The following is a 27,823-nucleotide window of genomic DNA, read 5'->3' as shown; positions in this document are numbered from 1 at the left end:
AATCTGGTAGGCGATTAGGCGAGCAACCACATTAAATCCTAAACCATTCAGAAGCCAAGAGGGCAAGAATCTGATGAACATAATAGAGAAAAACGAGTACCAGGTAGCAAGCAATACGAGGACAACAAACCGTTCAGTTGGTCTCTATTTTCAGCACCAAAACAAAACAGGGTACTATATCTGGTCACTTCACTTCTTCTCTTCCTTCTCTTCCTCAGCAGCCCTCTTCTGGCGGGCACCAAGGTGCTTCTTGTTCATCCGCTCAAGGCGGAGCTTGCAATAGGATGCGAATGACTTCATCTCATCGGTAACCTTCACAACCTCAACTGAGAGCTTCTCACCACGAGTAATAGGCATGTAGCCACCCTGGACCTGGGTGGCAGTGGCAAGTTCCTCCGGAGTTGAGTCACCAGCCTGCAATGAAGGTAGTAGGTGACCAATGATTAGAGGCTGTAAGAAACTGGGACAATGTCTTGAAGAGATGAAACATTCAGGAAAAGAAAAGTGTCCATACCTTGACCTTGCGAGCACGCCTTGGGAAGATAACCAGCTTGGCCTTGTACGTCTTAAGCCTCTGGACATTAGCCTGCAGTCCCTCAAGTGATTTGTTCTTGTGACGGTGATCCACAGAAATGCCAATGGTTGGAGCAAGCTTCTTCGGGATGCCCGCAGCCTGAAATCAATAATAGATAGACAAGATGAAGGCTATAGCATAATACATGGATGAAAAGACTGGCTCAACATGGATCATGACGATAATAAATGAAAGACTTAGCAAATCACACAACAAATTCCAAACACCATTACAAATGGAAAATGAAGCAAAAAAAATACAAGCTACTGGCTTGAAACTTTGCAAACATTAGTATAAGATGATGCAAAGGAAAAGATATCAGACTCAACAGAGCAGCAGGCACAAACACCAACAGTATACACAACATCTACCGTATATGTTGTACCAGGGGCAATTACAGCAGGTCATATAAAATTTGAACTAAAATGAAAGCAAACTAGGATATTGAGGAAGCAACATGACTCAATGTTAATTCAGGGGGAGGACAGCAATGAAGCAATATATCACCTTGACACCTTCAGCTCCTCAAGGGTAAAGCCTCTCCCAGCCCTTGACTTCATGTTGTACTTGAGAGTCTGGCATTGCACGATGGGGCGAAGAGGGCCAGCAGTTCTTTTGACGAGCTGCATACAGAGCATAGCAGGATCGAACAAGTAAGTCAGCAAGTAGGAGAAACACTAAGGAAAAATGATGCATAACATAACTGTTGGAATGAATCTTCATGACCAGTGGTACAAAGACACACAACAAGTGAAAATATTGAGTAAAGCAAGGAAATTTCTATTTTGACGCATTAATAGCAGAAAAGTAATAAAGCAACAACATTGGTAACTCTTACTAACGCTCAAATGTGTATTGTTTATATGCAGATCAAACCATATTAACATCATATGACATCCAATTTGTAGAATGGCTAGCTATACAGTCAAATATTCAAGTGCATCAACAAGGACACCAAACAATACACTTCAACACTTGTTGACACTATACTGCACTTGAACCAAATTTCAACAAAAACTTGCAGCGATGCATTATCAATGATAATAAGACTATTGCAGAGTGCAGGATAAATTATCAGTAGACCACAGCTTCTGAATTGCAACTAAATCCTAGTTGATCACCCATTAGTTGTACATAACACAGGAACCACCGAGACCCCGGTTACACTTGAAAGTTGTCGCGGCAGCAAACAAGGAGGCATTGTATCCAAGCATTAAGTTAGGGGAGGAGACAATGACCTCACCGATGCGGCGCCTCTGCTTGCGGGCGGGCTGGTTGAACCATGTCTTGACATAGTTCTGCCAGTGCTTCTTGAGGGGATCACGTTGTTGTGCTTCACCATTTCGCACCATTCCTCTCCTGCTAACCTGCACACCAACGCAACAACCACGCCATCAGAAAACCGAACACCAAACGGGAACAGAAAATAACGATCCACCACAGCTCCATCCTCACTAGCACCGCAGCAGAACCTCAAGCAAATTGCAACACAGCTACGCCGTCCGGAATCGATCCTACAACGACCCAGACGAACTCCTCTCTCCCAGGCCACACAGCAGCAGGCTCTGAGTGGCCCATCTCAACCCATAGCATGGAGCGACTCGAGCTGTCGAGGCGTCGAGCCTCTCTCCGCCGCCGTCACCGTCTTCCTCGCTTGATGCAAGCCCTCATCACCACGGCGCCCGAACGCCGACCTCCAGGAGTACCAGGACGCGGCTGCCCCGTGGCTGAGCGCCTAGTGAGCGTTCCCATCTTGCCTGCGCGACTGCCGCCCATTCCATTGCCGTCGAGCCTTGGTCTCGTGCCGCTCGGTGGTGAGACGAGGTGGAGCCTCCCAACGCATCGAGCTGTAGCTGCAGGGCACGGCCACAGAGCCACCAGACCTCCCTGAGCGCAGCCAGGAAGCTCAAGCTGGAAGAAGCATATGTTATGTAGCGCAGCCAGGAAGCTCAACCTGGAAGAAGCATGTGTTCTGTAAATCATGCTTTGCCTGGTATTCTGTAAACTGCGCAGGTGCTAGCTAGTTGGGCAAGTTGTGATTGTATAGGACACATCAAAAACTATAGAAATTGTATAGATGGCAAATTGTATTCTAAATTGTGCTATCACTGGAATGGACATAAATTTGCAGAGCTCAAAATATTGTATTGTTCTGTCATACTGAAACTCAAAAATATTGCAAAGCTCAAATGCTCAAGTGCATATGACATACTGAACTATACATTTGAAACACAGAACCAAAAGGTTGCTGCTGCCCAAAGCTGATCCTGCCGTTGGAGCATGCGGAGGATCCCAGGTTGATCCTGTCGGCCAGCGTGAAGGATGCAGCGATGGCGAACAACCCAGCGCCTGTCCCTGCCCCTGCCACACCACCAACACTGGGGTGTTGGGCCTTGCAACACCAAGGGAAGAAGAGGCAAGAGAAGATGGGCCGGAGCTTCTCGAGGCCCAAGCCCAGGTTGACAAGCGGCAGACATCGGCAACTGTTGACGAGCAGTTGGACAGGTTCGCTGGGACAACACGTGCTCCGGCAGCGACGACGGCAACCCGACCCATCCCGCCGCTGCACCGTCCCCTGCGGAACCCCGAAACAGCTCCAAGCCCAGGTGAAGCGCAACGTCTGGCGAACTTCATCGCGAAGATGACAATCCCCCTGCGCGCGCCTCTGCTCCCCAAGCCGGAGAAACCACCACGCGTCGCCGTCACCGCGATCTCCACACCAACACTACCTAAGCGGAGTGAAAGACTGGTGAACCAGAGCCTCTCCCAGGTGCCTACCTCCAAGCGCGGTGAGGCAATCATGATGCAGCGCTTTGGCATTGCAACGGACAACAAAGGTGCAGCTACAGATGACTCCAGATAGGCATACAACAAGCTCTACGGCCAGAAGCTGGGCAACAAGCACCTAGACGCCATCAACGAGCTCTTCCCGTCCATGAAGAGGAAGCAAGGGCGGCGCAATGAGATCGCCATCAAGGCTTGATCTTACTGGGGAATCTACGCACGTAATAGCACTCTTCCTTTAGGCCCATAGTTAGTTCCTAATCCAGGTCGTCTAGTTCATGTAATCACAACAACCATGTAAACCGTGCCGAGAAAACAAAACAGCTCCTCCGATGAGCGTTGTTGTAAACTATTTTTCTACTTTAATATAATGATTTAATATAATGATTTAATATAATGATGTGCAGCTCTCCCGTGTATTCGAGAAAGAAAAAAGAACCAAAAGCTTCACTCAAGCACAAGCTCCATGGTTAGAATTCAGCATTAAAATCATCAGTGTTGGCTCCCTGCAAAATAAAAGAAAAGTAATTGAACTCTTTGTGCATATGACTATATTGATCATCACTTTGAAATATTACCGTCAGAAGTTGTCAGAAGTTGAGAGAAGGGAATTGATGGTCATGTATAATTCAGGCATTCCTTCCTTTGGCCAACGAGTACTCGGGGAAACATTTTGTACTGCTGCACCATCATCGAATGCCACTTTTGCAGTTTCTTATTCCTTTCAATAAAAGAGAATCAAATAGTTAGATAAAATTGAACACTTTTTCTGTTGAAATACAGTTAAAGAGAATTAAATAGATTTTGTGGTGTTACATACCACTGAAACCAAGTGGTTGCGGCTCTTTCTGATGTAGCAGGCCGAGCTCGTGGTGGGCCGAGGCCCAGCGCTTGGGAGGATGGAGGGTGTCGGAGCTCGTCATCGTTGGATGGATACGGATGGCCCTGATGACGTGACTGCAGAGTGCAGACGAAAGTCAATAAGCCCGCAGACGAGATGCAAAATTTTTAGTCAACACGAACTAATTATAAACTAGTTATATAAGCGGTGTCAATCAATTTTATAATTAATCTATATTTAATAATTTAATTATATCAAATATCGATTTGACACGACTAAACTCGTCTCCAAACAGGCCTGAATCCGACAGTCAGACTCCTCCCGTTCGTCGCCCTCCTCCGCCAGCGCCGCTGAATCAAGAATCCTATCTTCACCGGCTCCGGACAACTGGACGAGAACGGTGCAGGTTCCCACGGAAGCCGTGGCTCCCTGGCTCCCTTGAAGGGCGGAATCGATCCTTGTTGCTCTCCGACAACTCGGCGAGGTAAGAATCCCTTCCCCCTCTCCCCTCCGCTCGCTACCTCTAGAGATTTAACCTCCCCGCATCTTCGTTCCATGGCTACTTCCCTCTGTGTTCACGCGATTTTAGAATCTGGTTCCCTCCCGACTCCCCTTTTGGCCTTGAACTTGAATATGGGGAATTTGTGGATTTTCTTTATCTTTGCGCATAGCGTGGGAAAACGACGCAGGATGGGCACTTCCAGGATTAAGAACAGAATAGCATGCTTTGTAATTTGTATCGAAATGTGTTTAAGAACAGAATATTAGGTCAGATTTGTCCTAGACAGGATGAACCCCTTGGGTTAGTATCCTTCAAAAAATTGACGTATTTTTCTTGTGCCTATTCTGTAGTCATAATAAGGATTTTCATTATTTAGTCCATTGTGTGCCTGTCCTCATATGCTGTACTTGCAAGATGTGTTTTTTTTAGGAAACAGGAGGCAGAGTTCCCCTACTGGTTATATATTTATAAAATCGACAAAGGTACAAGTGCAAGAAATCCAAATTAGGAAACAAAGAAGGAAACAAAAAAAATTAAGAAGATTACAAGGTCTGCTCTAGCCATTCAGATATAGGTTGTTTCCAAGTGTCTTTTACTCGGTGTAAAACCAGAGTATAGATGTGCTTAAAACACATTTTTTTTCCTTGGTAAGAAGGATGAATTGCCTTGAAAATCCAATCATTTCTTGCCATCCAAATACACCAGCTCATGATAACAATGATTTCCATGAAGAAAGGAACTTGCAACTGGTTCTTGATGCTAGAGAGGATTTCATAAGGTTGTTGCTGCAAATCCATGAACAGACCTAGATTGATTTAGCACACTTGCACAAAAGAACATTCTAGTAAAAGATGAAATAGAGTTTCCTCCTTGTCATGTGCAAAGGACACAGGAATAAGATGGGAGAAACATGTGCTTCCTTTTAAGAACATTTCTTGTACTAAGTCTGTCTTTTGACACAAGGTAGAAGAAGACTTTGTGTTTGTTTTGGCATTTTGATTTCCAAAGCCAATTATATACCTAGTGAACCAGCCTATGTCCAGTTAAATGGCGATATGCCTTGGAAGACGAGAAGAAACCATTGCCCCAGATAGAAGTCCAAATGTCCTTTTCATCCAAGAGGTTAATCGCTTCTAGTTCAGTTGCTAAAAGAAGTAACTAACTAAGAGCTTGCATTGGTAGGGGAAGGTGAAATAGCTGTTGTAAATCATGTGTTTGATATGCCTTCTGCAAGGAGATATCTTTCTTTTTAGCAAAGGAGAAGAGATGTGGATATGCCTGAGATGAAACCTGATCATGCCACATGTCTTGCCAAAGAAAACAAGTGCTACCATCTTTAACTTTAACCAACGCTAATCCTTCAAATTTGTCAAGCAGCTTAAGGATGTCTCGCCACCAGAAGGAGCCCTTTTTGGTATGTCCAGGTAATTTTCCATTGTTATAGTACTTTTCCCATATAAGGTGAATCCAAGGGATATCTGATTTATTGAACAAGATGTGTTATTTGAGGCTTTGCTTAAGTTGAGCTGTAGACCTATTTCCGTCTTACTGTGATGTTTTGGCTTGTCATTTACTAACCCTTTTGGTCAATTTGTCAGGTGGAGAACACTCTATGCTGCAATCAACAAGCTACTGCCTTTCGTCTACAATAATGCATCAGTTTTGGCCACAGAAGCAAAACTCCTGTATGCAATGTCTCAGACTCCAAACAGTAATTATAATGATAATAGTTGTAACACCTGTTATTTTAACCATCAAAAGTAATTCCGAAGAAATAGAGGCAAATCATAAAGAAAAGGAGAAGAAATTGGCTAAAAATCAAATTCGAGTCAAATTTGACCGAAATTTGAATTTTGAATTCAAAATTCAGAAAAATTTGGCAAAAATATGGAATGGAAGGATAAGAGTGTTTATAACTTGAAGATCAAGACTGGGGACAAAAATCTGGTCCTAAATATTTCAAGAAAACCAAAGGAAGAAATCAAAATAGAAGGGCACTATTCACCGTCCCACAATAGGATTTCAGAAAAACAGCATAAGAGCCCATTTTGGAATTTGATTTCTGCCAAATTTTTCAAATAAAGGGATCAAGAAAACTATACAATACTGAAGTATGGACTTTGGACAAGAATACCAGGGTGTTGTTGATCAAGAACCACCAAGGGAACAAATTTAATTTGAGGCCTAAAGTTGGCACTCTGCCATTTTCGGCCAAGTCACTGAATCAGCAAATTTCCTAAGTCTGAAACAGTGAGAAAATGGCTGAGTTTGGAACAAATTTCAGAAAAATATAGTGTAAAGGGTATAGGTGTTTATGGGCAAAATGGAATCTTTGAAAGTTGTAGAACACAAATGGATGGAAGTTGGACTGAAAAGAATGGAATTGGTGCACTGAAAGTGAATTACCAGATGGGTACATGGCCATATCAAATGACTGACGAACTGAACTTCAAGTTTCAGAGTAATTCAGTTAGATGGGAGAAAGAATTCAAAATTCGACTATGTTAGGATGTTTATCTCAGGTCAGAGCAAAAATAAAACTTGGAGAGTTCAAGTTTATCTACAACATTCCTTAAAGGACCGTGGAGCCGTCGGATTCAAAATCAACCGTGATTTGGACCTGAACTTTCGGGCGTCGGAAACAAAGGAGGGGGGGTGACAGAGCCGAGCACGACGTGTCGCCGCCGGCGTTCTCGGTTGACCGCCAGCACAGCAGCTACGCCACCTCCTTACCACGCAAGCCTACGAGTAGGCCACGGTGTGTTCATGCGCCCGGTGAAACCTTTGTATATCTACCGCTCCCGCTGCCGTTTCTACCGTGCCGCCTGTTCTTTTACCGCCGCCGCCCTCTCTGTCAAGCTACCACTGCCGACCAAAATTCCACTGCCACACCTCATCTCCCGTCGATTCCTCTCGCCCACTCCTCCACAGGTACCCCAGCTACACCCCGGTCAACTTGTTGCCCAGCATTCTTGCCGGAGTACCCGTACTCGCCGTCGTTTCCGTCCGCCACCGCCGCACCTCCTGCTCACGGTGAGCACCTTCCTGCCGTTGTTCTCTTTCCTTATGGGTAGTCTTAGGTGAGTCCCTGGGGTACTAGGAAGCCGTAGGGGTAGTCGTCAAGGTAGGTTGCGCCGTCGTTGTGCCTAGTCGCGACCGGCCGTAAGCGCCGCCACCCGCCACCGTGGAGGGAATGGCTCCGGCCACCTCCCGGGGAGCTACCACCGCGCACAGGTGCGCTAGGGCTTGGGGATGCTTCCCTGGCGTAGCCCCATCGCCGGTAGGGTGCCGGCCGGCGAGCCGCACCGCCCCCTGTTGCGCTCGGGTTTTGGCGGGAGGAGGAAGAAGGCTCTAGTGCTGCGGGCCCGCGCGTCAGGGAGGATAGGAGAGGGAGGAGGCAGGCCGGGCGATAGTGGACCGAGGGTCCAGTTGGCCCAAGTGCCGGTGTGGACGGCCGTTGGAGGGAAAAAGGTCGAAGGCCCAGGTGGTCCAGCAGGCCGGCTTCGCGGAAGAGAAAGAAAAGGAAGGGTGGGCCATTGGGCCGGTGCCGGTTGGAGAAAAGAAAAAGAAAAAGAAAATCGGCCCAGGGAGCCCAATAGGAGAGAAAGAGGCCGGCGGGTAGAGTAAATAGGAAAAAGGTGGGTCCGAGCCGCGGGCCCAGCGTAAGAGAGAGGGTGTAGAGTAAGGGCGCGTGAGAAAAGTAGGCCGGGGGTTTTTCAGGAAAAAATTTAGATTTCCTTTGTAGAATAAATAGATTAAATCCGTTTATCACCATTTAAATCACAGAAATTTCTAAGAGTGTCCAAAATTAGTGAAACCAATTTTGTTAGGCTTATTTTATTTTCCTTTATGCATTAAAATTTTTATACCCTAGGAAAATAATAAAAATTTAGGTATTTGTTTAATGCCTTTTCTTTAAGGTATTTAAATAAATACTTAATCTTTATTAAATGCATAAAATATGGAATAACATTTCATAATCACAAATTATTGTTAACTCATAGGAAATTAGGTTTCAAGATTAGACAATAATTATAATGTTTTCTAAAAATAAAAGAAAAACGCCTTAGGTAAGGTTAGTAAAGGAAATAAAATTGTTGGGTTAATCTTTTCGGGTTTTTGTGTGTTGGCTTGCAACTTTATCATGATAAGCTGTATAGTCCCTTGTTGGCTTGCAACTTTATCATGAAGGAAAGTTGTATAGTCTTGTATTCAAAAAATTGCATCGCTAACCCCTGCATATGCTTTGTCATAGACACCGAAGCACCGGAAGGAGATTTCTCGGAATTTTCAGAAGGATCTCCGGAGTTCGAAGAGATCATTGAGTTGGTTCCCTACGAGGCCAATCCTTCAGACAGTACTAACTTTTTTATAGAACAAGGCAAGCCCCGGTGCATTATACCTATTTATTTTGGAGTCGTTATTTCATGCGTCCAATTATCAGTTATTTGCTATATGACTACACTAAGTCTAGGTGTTGCTTGAAACCCATTCTTCTGCATTATCATACCTTGTTTTAAGGACATCTTTGCCACTTGTTCAACAGTTAGTAAGTAACCCAAGTCTAGAAATGCTTAGTTGCCTAAGTATTTGGTTTACCGAACCTTAAGGTAAAATGTTGGGCCATACATGTTATTTATGGAAAGATGACTTGAAAAGTTAAGAAGCGGACATAAGCTAAGGATGTAGTTCTGTCTGCTAGATTAATTTGGTTAAGGTCCGATTCGTTGTCTTAACCTTTGATCAAGTGAAAGACATCTGATCACTTACTGGGTATGGGACCAGTAAAGCCTAGTAGGTTAGTAAACCCTCTGATCGGGAATAATTCGTACCCGCACTTGACGTGCTGGAGATTGGCAGGGGCGTAGCCTGAAACTCACATGGTGATCAGGCTAGATGTGGGGTCCCATGTGGGGGTGCGTCCCTGGGTCCGGGTAGTCTTATTCCCAATCATTGAAGTTGCTAATCGAAAGGTCGTTACGTACAACCTGGACAGTTGTATATAACTGGTGATCAGGGTACTCTCCTGCAAGATGTAATTTGATTCGGATCGCCGCAATTCTCGGTTATGAATCCACTTGATCACTGTTGAGCATCGTAGTATGAATTCTTGAATGCTATATATTTCCACTAATATTTTGGTGTATGACTTAATACCTTGTCGTTTGCAAATAATCTTTTTATCATCATTTAGAATGGTTAGGTAATAACTTAATCAAAATAAAAGATAAAGCTAAGGTCTCACTTTTAGTAAGCTCTTTTGGCAAAAATATGTCAGCCAAGTACACCGAAAAAGCTATCATATAGTTCCAGGAAAAGTTATTATTTTGGTTAGTCGGGTAAGCCTTGCTGAGTACCCCGTACTCAGGGTTATCCCTTGTGGATATTTTTAGAAGCTCCGCAGGAATCCACCGAGGAGGAAGCCCCGAAAAACTAGGCTATTGTTATGAGTCTCACAATACCCTTAGAAGAAATCTTGAATGCTCATCTCCCACCTGAACTATTTATGTTTAAATCCTAGACCTCTATCTAACCTGCACTGTTAAGTTTATTTCAAACTATGTCTTGTAATAACTCGTACCTCGTGTATGTATGTAAAAATGTAATATTTGTTGATGCTTTCCCATCGCGGAAACAATCCTGGTGTATGGCTATGAGACGTGACGTGGATCATTCGAGGAGTCCTAGGGACACTCGACGGACGACCGGACTTATACTGTTTTAAGTGCGTTCGGATAATTGCTGCATCGGCAGCGATGAAGCGCATTTAAACTAGTTTAAGTTGGACGGTTCTGCCACAATAGTGCTCCTGGAGTTGTTGCCCATGCAGCCAATCCACAGTCTCATAGTGTTAATTTGATGAATATTGAGTCACTCACTTTCTCAAATTCACAAGAGTCAATGAGAGGTGGCAATTCAATTCACAAAGGAATAAAGAGGAAGACAACCACACAAGTCATTCAAGTAAGCCCCGATGGTAAGCATGAAAGAGAAAATACACTTACCACTGAGCTACCTTCTTCTGACTATGCCTGCCAGTATGCCAAGGACAAACTAACTGGGAAGATCACCTGCATGGTGTGTGGTGAAGAAGGGCATTACACTTGTGATTGCTCCATGAAGAATCAAGAGAAGAAAGTGGTATGTACTCTTTGTAACAGGGTTGGCCACTGTCATTTGTGGTGTTGCAGGCAGAATGTGTCAGAAAATCGTGCTTGTGCCGTTGTGGTGAAAAAGGACACTGCACCAAGAAGAAGCTCAGTTTTTGTGGTCAAAAGTGTGGTCATAATAAGGACATCAGTTGCTCCAGCTGTGATACAAACCATGTACTTGGAAAATGTCCTATGGGAGGCATTACATGTTTCATTTGTGAAGGCAAAAATCATGTGCCTGCACAATGCCGCTTGAGTCCAATGCTCACTGCAGTAACTAAGTATCATTGAGAAAGTTTCTATGCCACACTAAAAAAGGCAAAGGCAGAAACAAGCAAGAGAACATTGGCACTAGTTAAACCATCTGGAGAATCTTCACATGATGAAGAGGTACCAAGGTCTCAAACTTAAGCAGTGGTGGGCATGGCCATTCTGAGAGGAAGAACGCCATCAGAAGTGAGGTACCAGACACTGACAAGACCAGCCATGCCACAATGACGGACAAGGCATTAGCAGTAGTATCAAAATCCACTTGCCTCAACTGCCTTGAAGAATGCCACTGTGCAGATAGGATTCCCATAAAGAAGCCTTCTGGAGAATTAGAGCCACATGATGTTACCAATGGCAAGGAAAAGCTATCTAGAGAATTGAAGCTTTGTGATATCACCTGCTTCATATGCCATGATAAAGGCCACAAATCATATAGCTGTCCCAAGAAGCCACCTGGAGAATTGGAGCTATCTGATGTCACCTGCTTGAAATGCCATGCCAAAGACCACTACACATATAGCTGCCCCAATAAGAAACCACATGGAGAATTGGAGCCATATGATGATAGCCATGAATGCCAATCTAAGGCAGTGAAATGGTACCTGAAGTCTCAAGATTAAGTCATGGTGTGGATGACCATTGTGATAGGAAGAGCCCCATCAGAAGTTAGGCACCAAACTCTGATAAGGCCAACCATGCTGCAATGAGGAATAAGGCAGTAACACTAGTATCAAAACGCACCTGCTTCAATTGCCATGAAGAAGGTCACTATGCAAATAAATGTCCTAGAAAGATACCTCCTAAAGAATTAGAGCTACATGATGCCATCCACATCAATGTCTATGCGAATAGCTGTCCCAATAAGAACGTGCCTGGAGAATTGGTACTATCCGATGTAACATGCTTCAAATGCCATGACAAAGGCCACAAATCAAATAGATGTCCCAAGAAGAAGTCACCTGGAGAATTGGATCAATCTGATTTCACCTGCTTCAATTGTCATGAAAAAGGCCACAAATCAAATAGCTGTCCCAAGAAGAAGTCACCTGGAGAATTGGAGCTATCTGATGTCACCTGCTTCAAATCTCATGACAAAGGCCACAAATCTTGTTCCTGTCCCAAGAAGAAGTCGCCTAGAGAATTGGAGCTATCTGATACCTGCTTCAGATGTCACGACAAAAGGCACTATATGCATAACTGTCCTAAGATGAAGCCACCCATGATGAGGACATAACCTGCTCGGATACAACCAAATTAGTAACTTTTGATTCACAGGTGAAACAATTCTTTACCATGATTGTATTTGATACATTTGATAAATTGATGTTGCACCATGATGTGTGTTCATTGTCAATTTCAGAAATACATACGTGGATCAAAAATAGTGTTAAACACACATGGAAGGCATGGAGGACCAAAGAAGTAGATTGGGGGCCAAGTCCAAGTATTCCCAACGTCCTCCACCAGGCTACCACATCACTTTTAGCCCAACAAAAGAAAGAGTTCCAATCCAACACGTTTTGGGGCTGGATTCGGACTGCAGCTCTGTGCCAACTTGCAACGGCCGCCATGACCTCATCCGGACTCCGTTTTAGGCGTTCAAGTACTCCTTGGATCCTTATGAAGTCTATTTTCATATGGATCTAGACTCATATCCATATCTATTTTGAGTCGGCCGAAATCACCGAAATACTACCGAGAGGTTTTCTGTCCAGAGGTAATGTGTCGCCTTATTTTGGTCCAATGGGTCGTGTATCAAGTTGGGTCTATTAGGGACATGTCCTAGGGTTGGAGCACGAACCCAACACACCCCTGGTCGTCCTCCTAGGTATTAATAAGGATTAGAGCTGCCACAAACAGATTGGGTTTTGTTTTGTTGAAAGTTTAGCCATTGCTACTTTCTTGTAGACGCGTGTGTCGACTAGACCATCTGTTCTACTTGATTCAGAACCCAACTTTATGAGTTCAGATTAGTTTTCATCTCCATATTTGCAATTGAGTTGCTTGTTCTACTTGTTCTTACTTGTTCTTCGATTGCTTGCAGGACGAGTGCCCTAGTGGCCGGGTGACGCGCTCCACAAGATCGCGGTAGCCATTGGAGATGGTGTATCGGTTGCTAAGGCGCGGCATCCTTGGATGGTTGTAGTCGGGCCGTGAACATCGTCTCCATCCCCAAATCGAGTTATCCCACGCCTCTCATCGAAAGATCAGGATTCAACCTTGCGGCGGGTTAATATCAACCCAGCTAATAGGAGCCATATGATGATAGCGGTTAGTATCTATTTAAGGAGTGACGAAAGGTTACATGATGTCTAAAGATTAAGGCTATCCGCACCGCGTAGCGCTAAGCGCGCCTGCAAACTGTCCAGGCGCCTGCAACGCGCGCGGCAGCCTAGCGGCCGCACAGGCCACCGCTACATCCAGCGCCTGCACAACGAGCACGCTAAACACTGTAGCGGGAGTGAGAGAGAGTTGGTGAGAGAGAGAAAGAGAGGAGGAGGGAAATAAAATATGGAATAGTGAGTATAGAGTATGGAATAGAGATAACACGAGTGCAGGAGAAATGTGTATAGAGTAAAGAATCTCGATGACTAGGATAGAATATTTCTTTTAAGAGATGGGAATAGAGGTCGACGAGTGCGGATAGCCTAAGCTGTGGTGGGCCAGACTATTTTGATAGGAACAGCTTCGTCATTAGTCAGGTTTCAGCATCTGACAAGACCAACCCTGCAACTAAGATGGATGTCACTGATACAAGCATTAAGAGCTAACTGCTACAGTACAAAAATGTGTCCCAAGAGAAGCTGAAGAACAAACCGCAGAAACAGAACAATACCAAGGACTTCTAGATTGAGGTCAGGCTATTGGCTACCGTCACCTGTATAGCATTAGCTTTTGTGATATTTATCCTGGACAAGTGCATTTGTGCTCTGCCGCTGATGCTAATTTGCAGCCTCTCTGGCTAGAAATGTCCTTCAGTAGCCTACTTCACAAATCGACATCATGAGATAACTGTTTTGAACACCCTGAATTTCTGGTCCAAAGGGACGTCCATTCCTAGAAATAGAAGTGCTACATAATTTTCATTTTCTCTTGCATTGCGAGTGGTTGTGAGATCTTCACATGAAAGTTTGTCCCTGTTTCTTCTTCATTATTTCTTTATTTGCAGTGCTGCTATCTTATTTCTTGCTATCCTAACAACACTCAGCATTTATTTTTACTCAATCTCTACTCAAAAAGTTCCCTTTCCAACTGGAAGTTAAATTGACATTATTATTTTTTCCAATGTTGTGATTGTTCTGACAATGATTGATTATACCAATAAATTTCGTGCATCCAAGTGGTTACAGATTTAATCATTAAAGGTATATCTGTGTGAGTAAGATTTCATCTCCTGAATCCGTATGTTCTGCTGTGTGTTTTTCATTGGCACGAAGTAGATATTTCATTATCGTGTGAGGCTGTGAACAAGGAATGGCTGAAATGGTAATGGCCGCTTGCCCGGTAATTCCAACCATCTCACTGCTGGAACGGCAGCAAACATTTTTTTTTCTAACCAAGAGATTCTCCCCTCTGTTTGCAACTGTCCTTGCTGCTTTTCCATTCGTAGCAATGCTGAGGAAGGCTTCTCGACGATACTCACCGTAGCAGCCTCCACCGTTAGGCAGACAATTGTGTGTATAGGAAAAAGTGCATCTGTTGCAGGGTTCTCTCCGTTGACTCTACAGCAAACGAATTTTTATTTTCCAAGCATGCTCTTAATTCAAAATATTCTTTCAACCCTTACCTCGATTTTTATAGATTTTTGGGAAAGAAAACAATGAAACAAAAGGTCATGGAAAACACTCTGCTAATTAAATACCATTCTAGAATATTTCTACCTAATCTAATATATAAAGGGGAAAGCATATGTGGAGCTTGGTAGGTTAAAATAACCCTAGCAAAAGTTATATCCAAAATTATGTCAAATTGAGATAGATACCTCTAAGAATTATGAGACTTGTAAAAAAACCATGACAAATAAAAATTTCAGGAAGGGAAAACACACACATTTCAGGGGACACGTGCAAATGGCAAAAATTGATCCCGAGGCACCTTGTTAACAGATTGTTTATGGTTGGAAATGATAGAGCATGGTAACTGAAATGATAAATGAGCTTTTACACGACGGTCTAGAAAATGGAGCGTTTTTATTCATCATTTTTATTTTGTTTTTATTTGATTTTCTCCCTTTCTTTTTTCTTTATGCTATTGTATCATCACCGAACTATGCCAATAGCATTCATCCATAAACCGGCGATAGCACTCATCCATAAACCGGCGATGATACAATAGCATAAAGTTCGATGATGATACAATAGCATAAAGAAACATAACCAAAGTTTATTAAAAAAAAGCAACACCAAAGTTTGGGACAAGAGCGGTTAGCAGTTGTCGTTTGAATAAATTTCTTTGGCTTGAGTTGGCTTAAAAGCGAGGAATGTATTTGCACCGTCACTATGTTTGAATAGAGTGTTTTCTGCGGTGGCCTCAATGATAACTCATAGCAGATCTGCTTCTAGTACTCCGGCAACTATGAAATGGATTTAACTCCCATCAATTATGGAGATATTTAATCATATACCATCCTTACTAGTGGCGCTCCTTCGAAAATCACTATTAGAATGTCACGGCGGTAGCCTCATGGATATTTAAAATTAACTACATTTTTACTACTTTTGCTGACATGGCCGAGCCACATCTCCGTGCCAGGGTGGATCAACCATGAAAAATGACCAACCTGCCCCCTTCATCTCTACTACACTGGCTTGTACAAACAAAAATTTATAACTCAATCACCTAACTAATCCAACATAATAACACATAGATGTAAGTAATTCTAAATCATGAAAATACGGGGTACACAAAATTCACATCACGACAGACAGATCCCAAATCAAAGATTCAAAGTCACAAATACAACAATATAAATATAGGATACAAACTCGTTGTATGTAGGGCCCACACGGAAGAAATCGCATGGACGATGGAGCTTGGAGCGGTGCTTCCCCAGGCCTCCCTATGTGCCATGTCGCTTCTCCACCGTAGCCCCGCTCTCCTGAGCTTGTCGTCCATGGGAGCCACCATTCGAAGCCAAGCTGCTTCCCTAATCCCTACTATCTCGCCCGCGCTAGGAGGAAGGGGAATAGGAAGGGACAAGGGAGGTGAAAGAGGAAAGAATCAACGACACAGCTGTGTGAGCTCCACGGTTGCCAGATTAGTCATTCATTTCACCACCGCTCGGATTTTGCGCCGCCATACGCACAAGGGAGCTCGGCCTGCTCACCCATGCCGCTGCTGCCACAAGATATCACCAACGCTATAGGCGCTTTTATGAAAAAAAAGAAGAGGAGAAAATGAAGGACAACTGAGATGACAGGAGCGAAGAAACATAAAGACAAGGTTTGGACGCAGAGCACCATAATTTCAAGAATAAAGGATGTTTCATCTCCTTCTTCCATGCCTAGCACAATGCTAAGCATGGGGAGAACTTGCTAGACAAAAATGAAAATATCGCGTGAAGTACAATGATCATGGTCGTCATGAGATGCTCATTGTTCTTCTTCCACATGCTAAGCACAATGCTTAAGCATGGGGAGGCTTCACTACACTTCATTATAGTATCGAAAGGACGGTAAATTTTTCCTGCACCTTCTCTTTTCCATCTCTTTCCCATCTCTTTCTAAATGCATGTGTGTATAAGCCTTCAACTATAGACGATGCATCATTTGTATATCTCTCCAGGTAATAATAACATGGCTACTTGGAAGACAACCTAGCTTTGTTTTTGTTTCAATAAATCACCATGATCTTATGCTCTTCATAATGGTAATTATTTTTGTATGCTCTTGCTTATGGAAAAATGATGAAAGTTACGGACACAATGTTGTGTATGGCTTCAGTAATTGCTCTCTATTTGATTAACTTAAAAACTAATATAAATACAGGCTCTTTTATTTATGGAAATTAAATGATTAAATTATAGATCCACAAACTCTATGTTTCTTTTTGTTTAAGTTTATTGATGACCTAATAACTTGTAAAATTAATTTATATGCGATCTACATTTGTGGATCTCTTTCAAAGTTCTATCCTACCAGAGCCAATATACATGCATGATGTTTCATGATGAAATCTTTAGATTGCAAGCTTATATTTTCATGACTTGAATTAAGATTGATTTTTGTGGTTTGAGACTTAGAAGCTGGCCATTCCTTTATGGTATCCTTTTTAATGCAGCCATTTCTATCCATGCATTGTGAGATTCTACACTGGAAATTTCACAAACTTTGCTGGGCATCTACCCTAACCCAAAATCATCTTTTTATGACCCCTCATTGACCACAACCCATTATATGAGTATGAAATTCTTTTGACAAAGATACAGTGAATTTCTCTATGCCAAACCAATACAAATCATCGGAGAAGGCAATTATGAGCTTGTGCAAGAAAATTCAGAAGAAATGAAGGACCAGGGGGGATAGGCCGATTGCCCTACCACCCGCAGGCCGATAGGCATAGGAGGTTGCTGCCCCTATTCACTCTAATTTTTGGCAAGAAGCATCTCTGAGTTGATTCAAGATTTTTTGTGAAGAGTTCCAAAAGATTTAATACTTACTCTAGCAGTTATTTTGATATTCTTTTCATGCTCGGGACGACAATTGTTCGAGCATGAGGGAGTTAGTGCATCAATCATATCCCTAACTACTGTTAAAGTAAGTGTAATTTCATTATGCCGTGACAAGATCCAAGGACAAAAAAAAATAGAAAAAATGGAAAGAAGGAAAAAGAAGAAAATAAAAAAAGAGAGAGAAAGAAAATAGGAAAAGAAAGAAAAAAATTTCTCCTTAATACTTGAAATTTCATGATTATCATTGGCAATTGATATCATATTCATTCTTCCAACCATGTGCAATCCGATAACAAGAACTTCATCGGTGTCTCGGCATCACCCTTTTGCCACTTGCACATGTCCACCTATTTAAATTTGTGTGTTTCATCACCCTCTCTCTCCAACATTTATTTTCCATGATCTTTTTGACAAGTCTTAGTAATTCCAATAGATCTCTCTCTTGGTTTGATAATAGAATGTTTGCTAGATTGTTTTTACCTACCAAGCTCCACATAAGCCTTCCACTACATATATTAGTAGAATAAGTTTAAAATAATCTAGTATAGTCTTAAGTGACTTGATGAGATGAGTGTTTCCATGAATTTTTGCAAGCGAATCTTACTTATGCTGGATTTGCATCTTTTTGAAAAAAATCTTCATGATGAATAAGGTAAAGGTCTGAAGTTCATTTAAGTTTAAGAGCTTTGCATTTATTTAATTGTGGCTTGTTCTTTATTGCTAGTCTATCTTCCACAATGAAAAAGTAGTTGTTGACAACTTGAACCTAAATGCTAAATATTTGAGAGAGCAATGTGTCTTTTTATGTATGACTCAGTGCAGGGATGACATCGAAGGGCAACGCTAATTTCCTGATTAATCAAGTATCATATACTTACTCGAGGACAAGGAAGGTTTAAGTATGTGGGGATTGTTGGTGCTCATTATTGACACCTTTTCTATTTTAGTGGTATTATTGGACTAATTCTTATACTAACCCGCCACTTGGCACCTGATATAGCTCCATATTTGCATATGTGTTGTATTTTGGACTGTATTGCAAAATGACAGAAAATATGACATAAATAGGCACTTTTTGCACGAGATTGATTTGGACCTAGACTTTGGACAATACAATGAGGCTACTCAATGAAGATGAGCACCAGCGGGCCCCAAAAATGTGATGACTTGGCAAATTAATCTCATCAAGCCAAAGGAAGCTCAAGTTTGGAAGGTCAAAAGTCCTGCAGAAGCAGTCAATCTTGTACAGGCCCTATCTCCCTCATACAAACTTCGATTAGGTAAATTTATGTCACAACTGCATGCCTTGAAAAGGTCTACAACTTTCGTACGGAAGCTTTGGGCATCTGAGGTAAGCAAGTACCCAAGCCGATCGACTTAGACCCTCCTAAGACGAATGACCTGAGGCTTTCCTTGCCTCGTTCGACGTGCCTTTCATCCCATAGCAGCTCCAAGCTATAAATACCCCCATTTTCCATTGGCATGTGGAATCCAGTCACTAAAACTCGACGAAACAGAGGGACAAAGCACACCATATGGAGTTGAGGGACGCTGCAAGTCTTCAGAGTTGTCTAGGAGAGAGGCTTAGGCCAAACCCTGGCCTCCATGGCGTCCCTGCACGGTTGTGCCATGGCAGAGAGTTCAGGAGCCAAGCATTCATCATTGTAGGTATGATTTCAGGTGGTGATGATGTAATACATACATTGTTTGAGTAATGTTCATCATGTTTTCCAATCTATTGGTGATTCGATACCTCTTTTTATGCTTTCTACTATTATGGCTATTTTCATCGTGAGTCTAGATCTAGATTAGACTATTCAATGTGTTTCATGTAATCGAGGTGATTAGATGTAGCATGTCATTCTTCCATGATAGCTATACACGGTCTCTTGTGGTCATGCCCTTGGAACTTCCTGCGCTAGGTGGTAGGATCATGACAGGATATGATGCCTAGTAGGTAATGAGTACTTGGGAGGTAGACTAGAGGCAGTAGTTTAAAGATGCTTTAGATGAAATGCATGATGTACGTTACTTATTTGCTAGAACTGCAACTAGAAGGCGACAAGTCCTTTGTACCTTTGGTTGTGCTCACTCATGTGTATCTGTGGATGTGATCAACCTATATTCATTCGATTCATCTTTACACCATGTTAATTCATCTCTTATTGCAATCAATGCTTCATGCTAGGATTGATCTACTAGACTAGATAGAAAACCCTAGCTAGTTCACTATCTATCCACGGATTGATAAAACCTTGGATGAATACTCTAAGGGAAAAGCTACGACTGATCCGTGCGCTTGCGGTTCACGATTGGCGCGCTAACTACCAACAACACCAGCGTAGCCCGAAAATGCTCAAGTCTAGGGCATATTGTTGCACACTCTAAGAATTAGTATCATAGCTTGAGATTGGAAATCCTAAAATATCTCCAGATCACATGTGAAAAAGGACGATCAAGATGTCTAAGAGGATGACAATCTCAGTTTCCAAACCAAGCGCAGATGTGCTTGGTTTCCAAACCAAGCGCACATTTGCTTGGTTTCCCACACTTTTGATCCACATAAGCAGCAAATACTTTCTAGTGACACTCCATTCTCCAACTCAGGATTGGTAGATTCCAAACCAAGCATAACTTTATTAGAGCTTCCATAAGACACCTCCTTGAAAGCTCACCAAGACCAAATACAACCAAATCATCTAGTCAATGCCGATCAATAATAGTAACAAGCAAAGAATATCACTTGACACTACAAGAAATCTTCGGACTAGTGACGAACCAAAAAGTGTCATAAACGTGTATTTTGCGTCATAAACCATGATTTATGACGCGGGAGTGACGAAAACCCTTAGTCATTAGTCGAGCATCATAAACCGCGACTAGTGACGTTCCTTATTTTGGTGCGTTACTAAGATAATGACGAATGAAAATTCATCCCACATGTTGTCATAAAACTGTTTTGGAGGTTGCACCATGTTAGACAAGATTCCAACGTGGCTCCGACGTGGCAGGGGTGTTATGTGCCTATGAGTTGTCGGCACATTCTTCAATAGGCATGTAGTCAGAGAACACTTCCCCTCCCACTACTTGGGAGCTCAGCATGGTTTCACGTTCTATTTCACTACCCACTTGGGGTTCGTCATAAATTGAAGACCGATCCATACAAGAGCCTTTATGAGCCCAATTTTGTTGGGCCATTTTTAGCCCATTTTAGCTTTCTGCGCTATTCTTTGGGCTGAAAAATGTTTGTTGGACGCCATATTGGACCATTTTTTCTAGTCCCTAGCCCATCTAACGAAGAACCATTATTACATTTCGTAGTACCATATTGGGATTTTTTTCTAGGCCCTAGCCATTATTGCATTTTGCAGTACCATATATTCAATTTTGGTTGTTGATCACCATCACAAACACAGACATAAAAACAACTCATTTCCAACTTCCATATTATTCACATCACAATCAATGAATAGTTCATCAGCAATAATAATGCAACATACAACAAGTTAAGCATCAACAATGCAACACACAACAAAAGTTCATCAGCAACAAACAAGTTCACCAGCCACACACTTTAGTTGAGGGAAGGATTTGCCTAGCTCTGACCGGTGCTGAAGTGAATCCGGCTAGACATCAGAGTATGCAACTATTTTGTGGTGTTCTTTAAAGCTTAGAGCTCTTCTGTCTGAGACTTCAATGTTGTTTCTTGCGTTTTAGCCCTCAATCTCAGTGCACCCATCTTAGACTCCTGTTCAACAATCTTTTGCTGAAGTTGTGCCCCCCTTGTTTCTCACTCTTAAGATTAGCTTGGATTTCTTCTACCTGCAGTGCAATACCAACCCTAGTCCTTTTCTTCAAGCGTGGGTGAATGCCAGCAACTTCCTAAAATTTTCTAGATTGGACAACTTCAGCCACTGCTTCAACAGTAATCTTTGGTTGGTCATGTCCAGGTTGGATGACTATTTGTTCCATCCGAGCCTAATAAAATAAAGAAAATGAAAGGTCTCACAAAAGTACTCGCAAATGTGTCTAGTGTTGTTGTTGCAAAGAAGAATGCAAAGTAAACAAGTACTTACAATGGCTGCCTGTACTGGAGCGGTGTAGCCATTTTTGCTGCAATGGAAGTTTTTGAAAAGATCAATTGGAGTTGTATCTCCTTCAACTTGCTTCTCCTTCTAATATGATGAGAAAATAGGCATAAATTGTTAGCTTGGAACAAGGAGCATGAGTAATTTCATCAAATAACATACAGAGCAAAAACATAACTTGTTCAGTTGCTTACCACAACATGAGCCTCTGCAACGTAACTTCTAGATCCTGTGCGCTGAGGATACCTGACAAGTCCACGATTACTGGTGTTTGTAGTACACCTCTCCTTTACAATAATGAAGACTCGTATAAGATACATGAATAAGTGGAACAAATCAGTACATGCAAATGTGCTAGTGGCAAGTCGGCTGGACCACATCATAACTAGTTTGTTCCACTAGTCGTCATTCATAGTGGTCACAGGAGTTTTGGTTGGGACTTCATTTGCTGCAAGACCATTGAAGTACTTTTTCTTGAGCCAGTACCTCCCCTGTCTCTGTTGCGACTTGAACATGTCAGTGCATGACTCTATGACACATTGACTGGTGGTGTCATTGTTAAATTGTCCCTATATTAAGCACAACACAAGAGTAGTCAGAAAAATGGATGAAAAGAAAGGCTACAAAGAACTATGGTAGTACATGAGTTGATATATACACACCGCTAGTTTGCTAGTGTAGTCCTTGAAATATTTTTCATTCTGGGCCTTGTAGTCCTTCCAGCGAGTAAGGAACGGTATATGCCCACGCAATATGATCCCACCCTCTGATGCAAACTTTGCAGCTTCCATTGGTACCTCTAGCCGTTTGAGCCCTTCTCTAACATGGATTGGAAGCTTGGTGTGTAACCCCCTGCTTATCCTGTCCGGATCTCTGCCCAACTTTCTTAAATCCCATGGCACTTGTACTCTTGTGGAAGGGCTTGCATCACCTAACAATTTTGTCACGGTCATACAGGTGGTGTGTGTTAATAATGATTTGGTTGCTAATTGTGACGTTCCAATTTTTTGGCTTTGGAAAAAAGAGATCAAATGACTTGCCTTCACCAGTCATCATGTTGACGATGTTGTTAGTGTGGGTGGCTGTTGCTTGGCCTTCGGTTGGAATTCTTGTGAATTAGGAGTCATCCCATTCGAAACTCTTGCCTGAGCTAAAGCCAATGCCTTTGCCCTAGTCACTCTAGGAGGCATACTATCAGAGGCATCAGGTGCCCGAATTCTCTTGGACAACCCTCTTCCCCCGCTGATAGGTATGCTATCACTGACTATTTGGACAAACTGCATAAACAAAAATAATGAGAAGCAATCCTGCATAACTGATACAAGAAATTTTGTAGGCAACAATAGATACCCTGTGTTGGCATGTCTCTTGGTCAAATTTAGGCCGTTCTTGAGATGGGTCATACTCTGGATCTGGATATTCACTTATTATTTCACTTCTTGTTTTATTGGTATCCTTTCTTTGTCCTTTTTTAGCCTCTTTAAAGATGCTTGCAACAAGGAGTGTGCTCCGGTTGTTCACGTTAGGAAAAGAAACAAACTTTTGTAAAATTGTCCAACCACCGTAAATGAAACAAACTACTGTACAAGAAACAAATTGCTGCAAAATCTAAAGGTAGAGCGCACCAAAACAAGATCCAATATAGAATGTTCCTAGCAAAAATAAGATCTAGGAAAGGATGTTCCTACCCAACCTTATACGAGCCGAAAGGGCAAACTACTATAAAAGAAATAAATTAATGTAAAATCATAAAGGTACTGTCCCCCTTGTACTAGCCCAAAGGACAAACTAGTAAAACAAACAAACTAGTGCATATATGGGAACTGCCAGATCTGCAAACAAACAATAAAGTAAAAACAGTAACAAAACCAAACAAGAAAACACTTTAATCACAACACCGGGAACGCTTAACTGGGAAGGAAAACATTATACCTAGTTGTTGATGTTTCCTTTGTACGACCTTCCTGTCTAGTGCCATTGCATCGCCGCTGATCCTACGGAGGGAGATGGAAAATGAGCGGCAGCTATGAGGAGAATATTGTGGATGGCGGTGAGTAGGTGAAGATTTTGGGATGGTGGCCAGGAGGAGGTGAAGATTTGGGATTGGGGCTAGGAGGAGGTGAAGATTTGGGATGGGGGCGAGGAGGTGAAGGGGAACTGATGGTGGAAAGTTTTTGGATGCAGAAGATTTGGACGGAGGGAGGGAAGGGATAGGGTATTTGGCCAATTGGGTGGATGGCCTTATCATATTACCAATATACCCTTTTACTATGGTGGTGGATGAAACGGGGTGTTGTTAGGATGGGGGGGGGGGAAAATTGACATTTCACATCTGTCACACGGCTTGGCCCGAGTGTCCAAATATTTGAATGGCGTGCCAGAAAGATTTTGGGGCTGGTCTGCGCCAGGTAATGGTGACCAAAGGACGTTCCGCTTAGTAGAATATGTCAGACAAAAACCCGAATAGTGGAATGTCTAGTAGTCTTGTTGACACCATTTTTTGACATACGTCAAAGATGGTGTCAAAAGGAATTAGAGATGTCGATGCATAGTGGAGAGACAATGACTAGTGGAATCGGCCGATGGGGTTGCAGAGGGCACAACCGATGAAGTTATAAGAGATTGGCCGATGATGACGAAAGCTTTGCCGATAGAGGAAGACAGAGGCCTAGCTGATGGAATCACAAAGGTGCAGCCGATGGAGGATGATAGAGGTATAGCCGATGGAGTCAGCCGATGCGAACAGAAAGATTCCAGCCGATTGGAAATGTCGAAGGTTCGGCCGATGAAGAACAGGTTTTGGCTGATAGAGGCCAAGTTCATTTTCAACTCTTGTACGAGTCATTTTTGTTTTATTTTGTTTGTTTAGAGATAGATCTCATGTTTTGTCGTAATCAACTAGGACTAGAAGTCTTGATGTTTAGGGTATAAATAGGGGCCTTGTGAGGTCTAGAAGGATATACACATCATAATCAATACAAATCTACTATTTTCACAATTTACTTTCAAGTCGGCGACTTCGCCATTGTTTTCTTTTCTTCACGAGTTCTTCCAAGCTAGTTGGGCTGCATCGCTTCGATCTCCGGCTAGACTGTAAGTTCCGCATTTACTGAATACTTTCTAGGCTTTAACTTCGGGTGCATCACTGTCGTTTCATCTAGATTTATTCACAAGTTATTGATATTTGCTAGATCTGCAAGCTTTACTCGTTAAATCTTGTTGTTTTTGGCTTTTATCATAGTTATCCAGCTTGGAACACGTTCCGATTGGCTTTTACTTTATTTTCTTGTATCAATCTACTGTCACATAGCCGATTAGATCTATTTTGAGTGTTGCTCATGTAGAACTGTTTAGGTTGTATTTTACGCTTCCTTTACGCCTACGTCCACATCAGCTGATCTAGCCGATTGTCTTTTGCTCGTGTCAGCAGTTCTACCGATACGTCCTGTGGAGCGATTAGGAACACCATCTGATTTGCAATGGTATTTGACATTTTACTTGTCCTTGTCAATCAACAGGTCAGATTGACTGGCACGCCGCGGATCGATAGGGCTACAACCTGAACAGGAGCGAAGCAGATTCTCCCGACTTCCATGTGTTAGTGCTTGAAGGTTGTCTCATGATTTTTTGCGTTAACAAGTCTATTCATGGACGTTTCTTATTCTTTGTAAAATCAGCGTAACTTGTACCAAAACTTTATTGGTAGGATTAGGAGAATCTAGACCTAGATTCAACAAATTATCATTCGAAATCTTTACTATATTCCGTTATTTGGTACCACTCCCTCCATTTATGTACTGCTCCACTTCTATTGAAGTATGTTGTTAGGTACTACTTCCTCCTTTTATAAGGCGTATGCGCATAAGTGTAATAAGGGAGACAGTGTCATATCATATTACATCTTATAAACAAGAATGGATGGCGTATTTAGGATGGAGAACTACTATATATATTGAGGTTTACATTGGGGAACCAAAGAAACCTCCAGTCTATTCGGTGTGCTTACTACGATTGGAAATCCTTATACCATCCCGGCAACATTGGAAATCCTTGTACCATGCCTTCCATTGGATGTGTTTACTACTTAATCACATGCACATTGGAAATCAAACAACCCTCCCTTTGGTTGCATGTGCTTAATTACATGTCAATATTGGAAACCAAAGAAATATCCCTTCAATTGGGTGTGCTTACTACTTATTCATGTGCACATTGACAATCAAACAACTTTTTTACCAATTGGATTTGCTAACTACTCAATCATGCACACATTGGAGATCAAACATCCCTCCCTTTGGTTGCATGTGCTTGTTTACACACATGTCAACATTGGAAACCAAAGAAATCTCCCTTCGATTGGGTGTGCTTACTACTTATTCATGTGCATATTAGCAATCAAACATCATTTTTCCTGATTGGATTTGCTATTTACTCAATCATGCGCACATTGGAGATCAAACATCCCTCCATCTCATTAAATGACTCCTTTGGATTAAGTACTTCCGGACATAGTTTTGGGTTCCATTGAAGATTACAAACAAAAATACTACGAAGGTAGTTTTGGGTTCCTTGTATCGATAGCATCACTCATTACATGATGGCAAGGTCGGAGAAGTATCCTTTTTGGGTGGTGGAAGACTAGACCCTGCCACGCTTGTATTCCCGCATGTATCCATAATCTTGATCCACTTAGTCGACTCAAACACTTGGAAATCCGAGTCTTCAACGCCCCTAGAGTAGTTAGATGATCTTGCTTCAGCCGCAACTTGAAGATGACGTGCCAGCCTATCCACTTGGTCATTCTGCACCCATTGGTACCAGACAAGTTAAAACATGAGCAAAAGCCTAGGCAAAAATTATTACAAGGCTCAACGAAATAGTTGGTTCGTACATGACAATGAAACATTTATTGTTCAAATCGAATAAAACAATCAATGGCAATGAAAGAATTGCTTAACATTCTACCTCTTTTTCATCAGGGTTCAAAGAAGGTGCCGATGTAGCAGGATTGGTTGACAGAAGAGGGTCATTGTAACACCCCAGGTGTTTAAATTGTAATTAGACTTAATCATTTGCATAAACATGAGCATCATGTCATTGCATTAGTTTAAACTCCTTTAAATTGCCATTTATTGATCAAATAAAACTTTGTGAAGCAGCTCAAAATTTTGCTATGTAACTATGGCTCCTGTTATTTTATTTGAATATTACATGCCAAGTGATTTTCAGAAAAATTGCATGGGCCCGCTTGTCACTCTCTCTTCTCCCTCTTTCCCTCCCTCTATCCTCGGCCGCGTGTGGTAGGGTGGAGCTCACCACCACACGCTGGCACCCATGCCACAGGGCCCTCCACCCTCCACGGCTTCGCAGTCAACCGCGCATGCACCCGTCAAACCCTGCGCACACCATACCACCTCCGTCCCGTCGCTACCGGCTCCGCCACCCATGCCGCTGATGACGATGCTAGCGTCTCCTCATCTGCGCTCGCCACTTCTCGTGCCTGCCCTCGCCTTTGCTTGCCGGATCCCAGGGTATGGACAACGATTGCCCCACGACCTTATCCTTTCCCCGGTCGTCGGCATCCTCTCTACCTCCTTTTTCTTCCTTTCTTCTTCCTCCTCGAGACAGAAATGAGCCGAGTGAGCCATTCCACCCGCCAGCCAAATCCACCCCACTTTCCTTCAACAAAACCAAATCACCAACGCCCACAGCTAGCTCACCTCTCTAGATCCCTCCTCGACTACTCTTTGCCTGCCGCCATGCACCCAATCGCTGGGGCTTGAAGTTCCACTGTCGCCATTACCACCACCCGCACAAGTTCCACGTCATCGTCGAACCACCCATTCCTAGCCTCCTCTCCTCCAACCAACAACCAAAATCGATCCATGGTGAGCTCCTGGTCATGATGCGCCCACGGTTTCCTGGAGTCGTGCTCGATTTTG

The 27,823-nt window shown here is 42.7% G+C and overlaps 1 protein-coding gene, 1 long non-coding RNA gene and 1 pseudogene across 3 annotated transcripts; 2 read left to right on the top strand and 1 right to left on the bottom strand.

Annotated features, from left to right (window-relative positions):
* Positions 1-184: 184 nt before the first annotated feature.
* LOC101757892 (60S ribosomal protein L13-1-like) lies at positions 185-2,152 on the bottom strand. The gene is made up of 5 exons (XM_022824282.1): positions 2,099-2,152; positions 1,813-1,941; positions 1,090-1,197; positions 515-673; positions 185-414 (listed from the first exon to the last, which is right to left on the bottom strand). Exons 1-5 carry the CDS (start codon positions 2,150-2,152, stop codon positions 190-192), a joined length of 675 nt encoding a protein of 224 aa, XP_022680017.1. The 3' UTR covers positions 185-189.
* Positions 2,153-4,445: 2,293 nt separating this feature from the next.
* LOC111256291 lies at positions 4,446-9,009 on the top strand. Of its 2 annotated transcripts, XR_002676325.1 has the most exons (4): positions 4,446-4,683; positions 6,079-6,125; positions 6,300-6,386; positions 8,957-9,009. It is a non-coding gene; the product is annotated as an uncharacterized LOC111256291 (long non-coding RNA). The 2 variants fall into 2 exon arrangements; XR_002676324.1 differs by lacking the exon at positions 8,957-9,009 and having other exon boundaries at positions 6,300-6,492.
* A 1,366-nt stretch (positions 9,010-10,375) lies between these two features.
* On the top strand, positions 10,376-12,418 carry LOC111256323 (annotated as a pseudogene).
* Positions 12,419-27,823: the final 15,405 nt, after the last annotated feature.

This window comes from Setaria italica, chromosome II (assembly GCF_000263155.2).
Source record: "Setaria italica strain Yugu1 chromosome II, Setaria_italica_v2.0, whole genome shotgun sequence".
Taxonomy (NCBI): domain Eukaryota; kingdom Viridiplantae; phylum Streptophyta; class Magnoliopsida; order Poales; family Poaceae; genus Setaria; species Setaria italica.
This window is presented reverse-complemented; position numbering and strand designations above follow the sequence as displayed.

Excerpts from the sequence above, each read along its gene's own strand:
- LOC101757892 (XM_022824282.1), bottom strand. The coding sequence starts at position 2,152 with ATGGGCCACTCAGAGCCTGCTGCTGTGTGGCCTGGGAGAGAGGAGTTC. Across the intron at positions 1,942-2,098 it reads GGAGAGAGGAGTTCGTCTGG|GTTAGCAGGAGAGGAATGGT; the intron begins GTCGTTGTAGGA and ends GTTGGTGTGCAG. Across the intron at positions 674-1,089 it reads TTACCCTTGAGGAGCTGAAG|GCTGCGGGCATCCCGAAGAA; the intron begins GTGTCAAGGTGA and ends TATTGATTTCAG.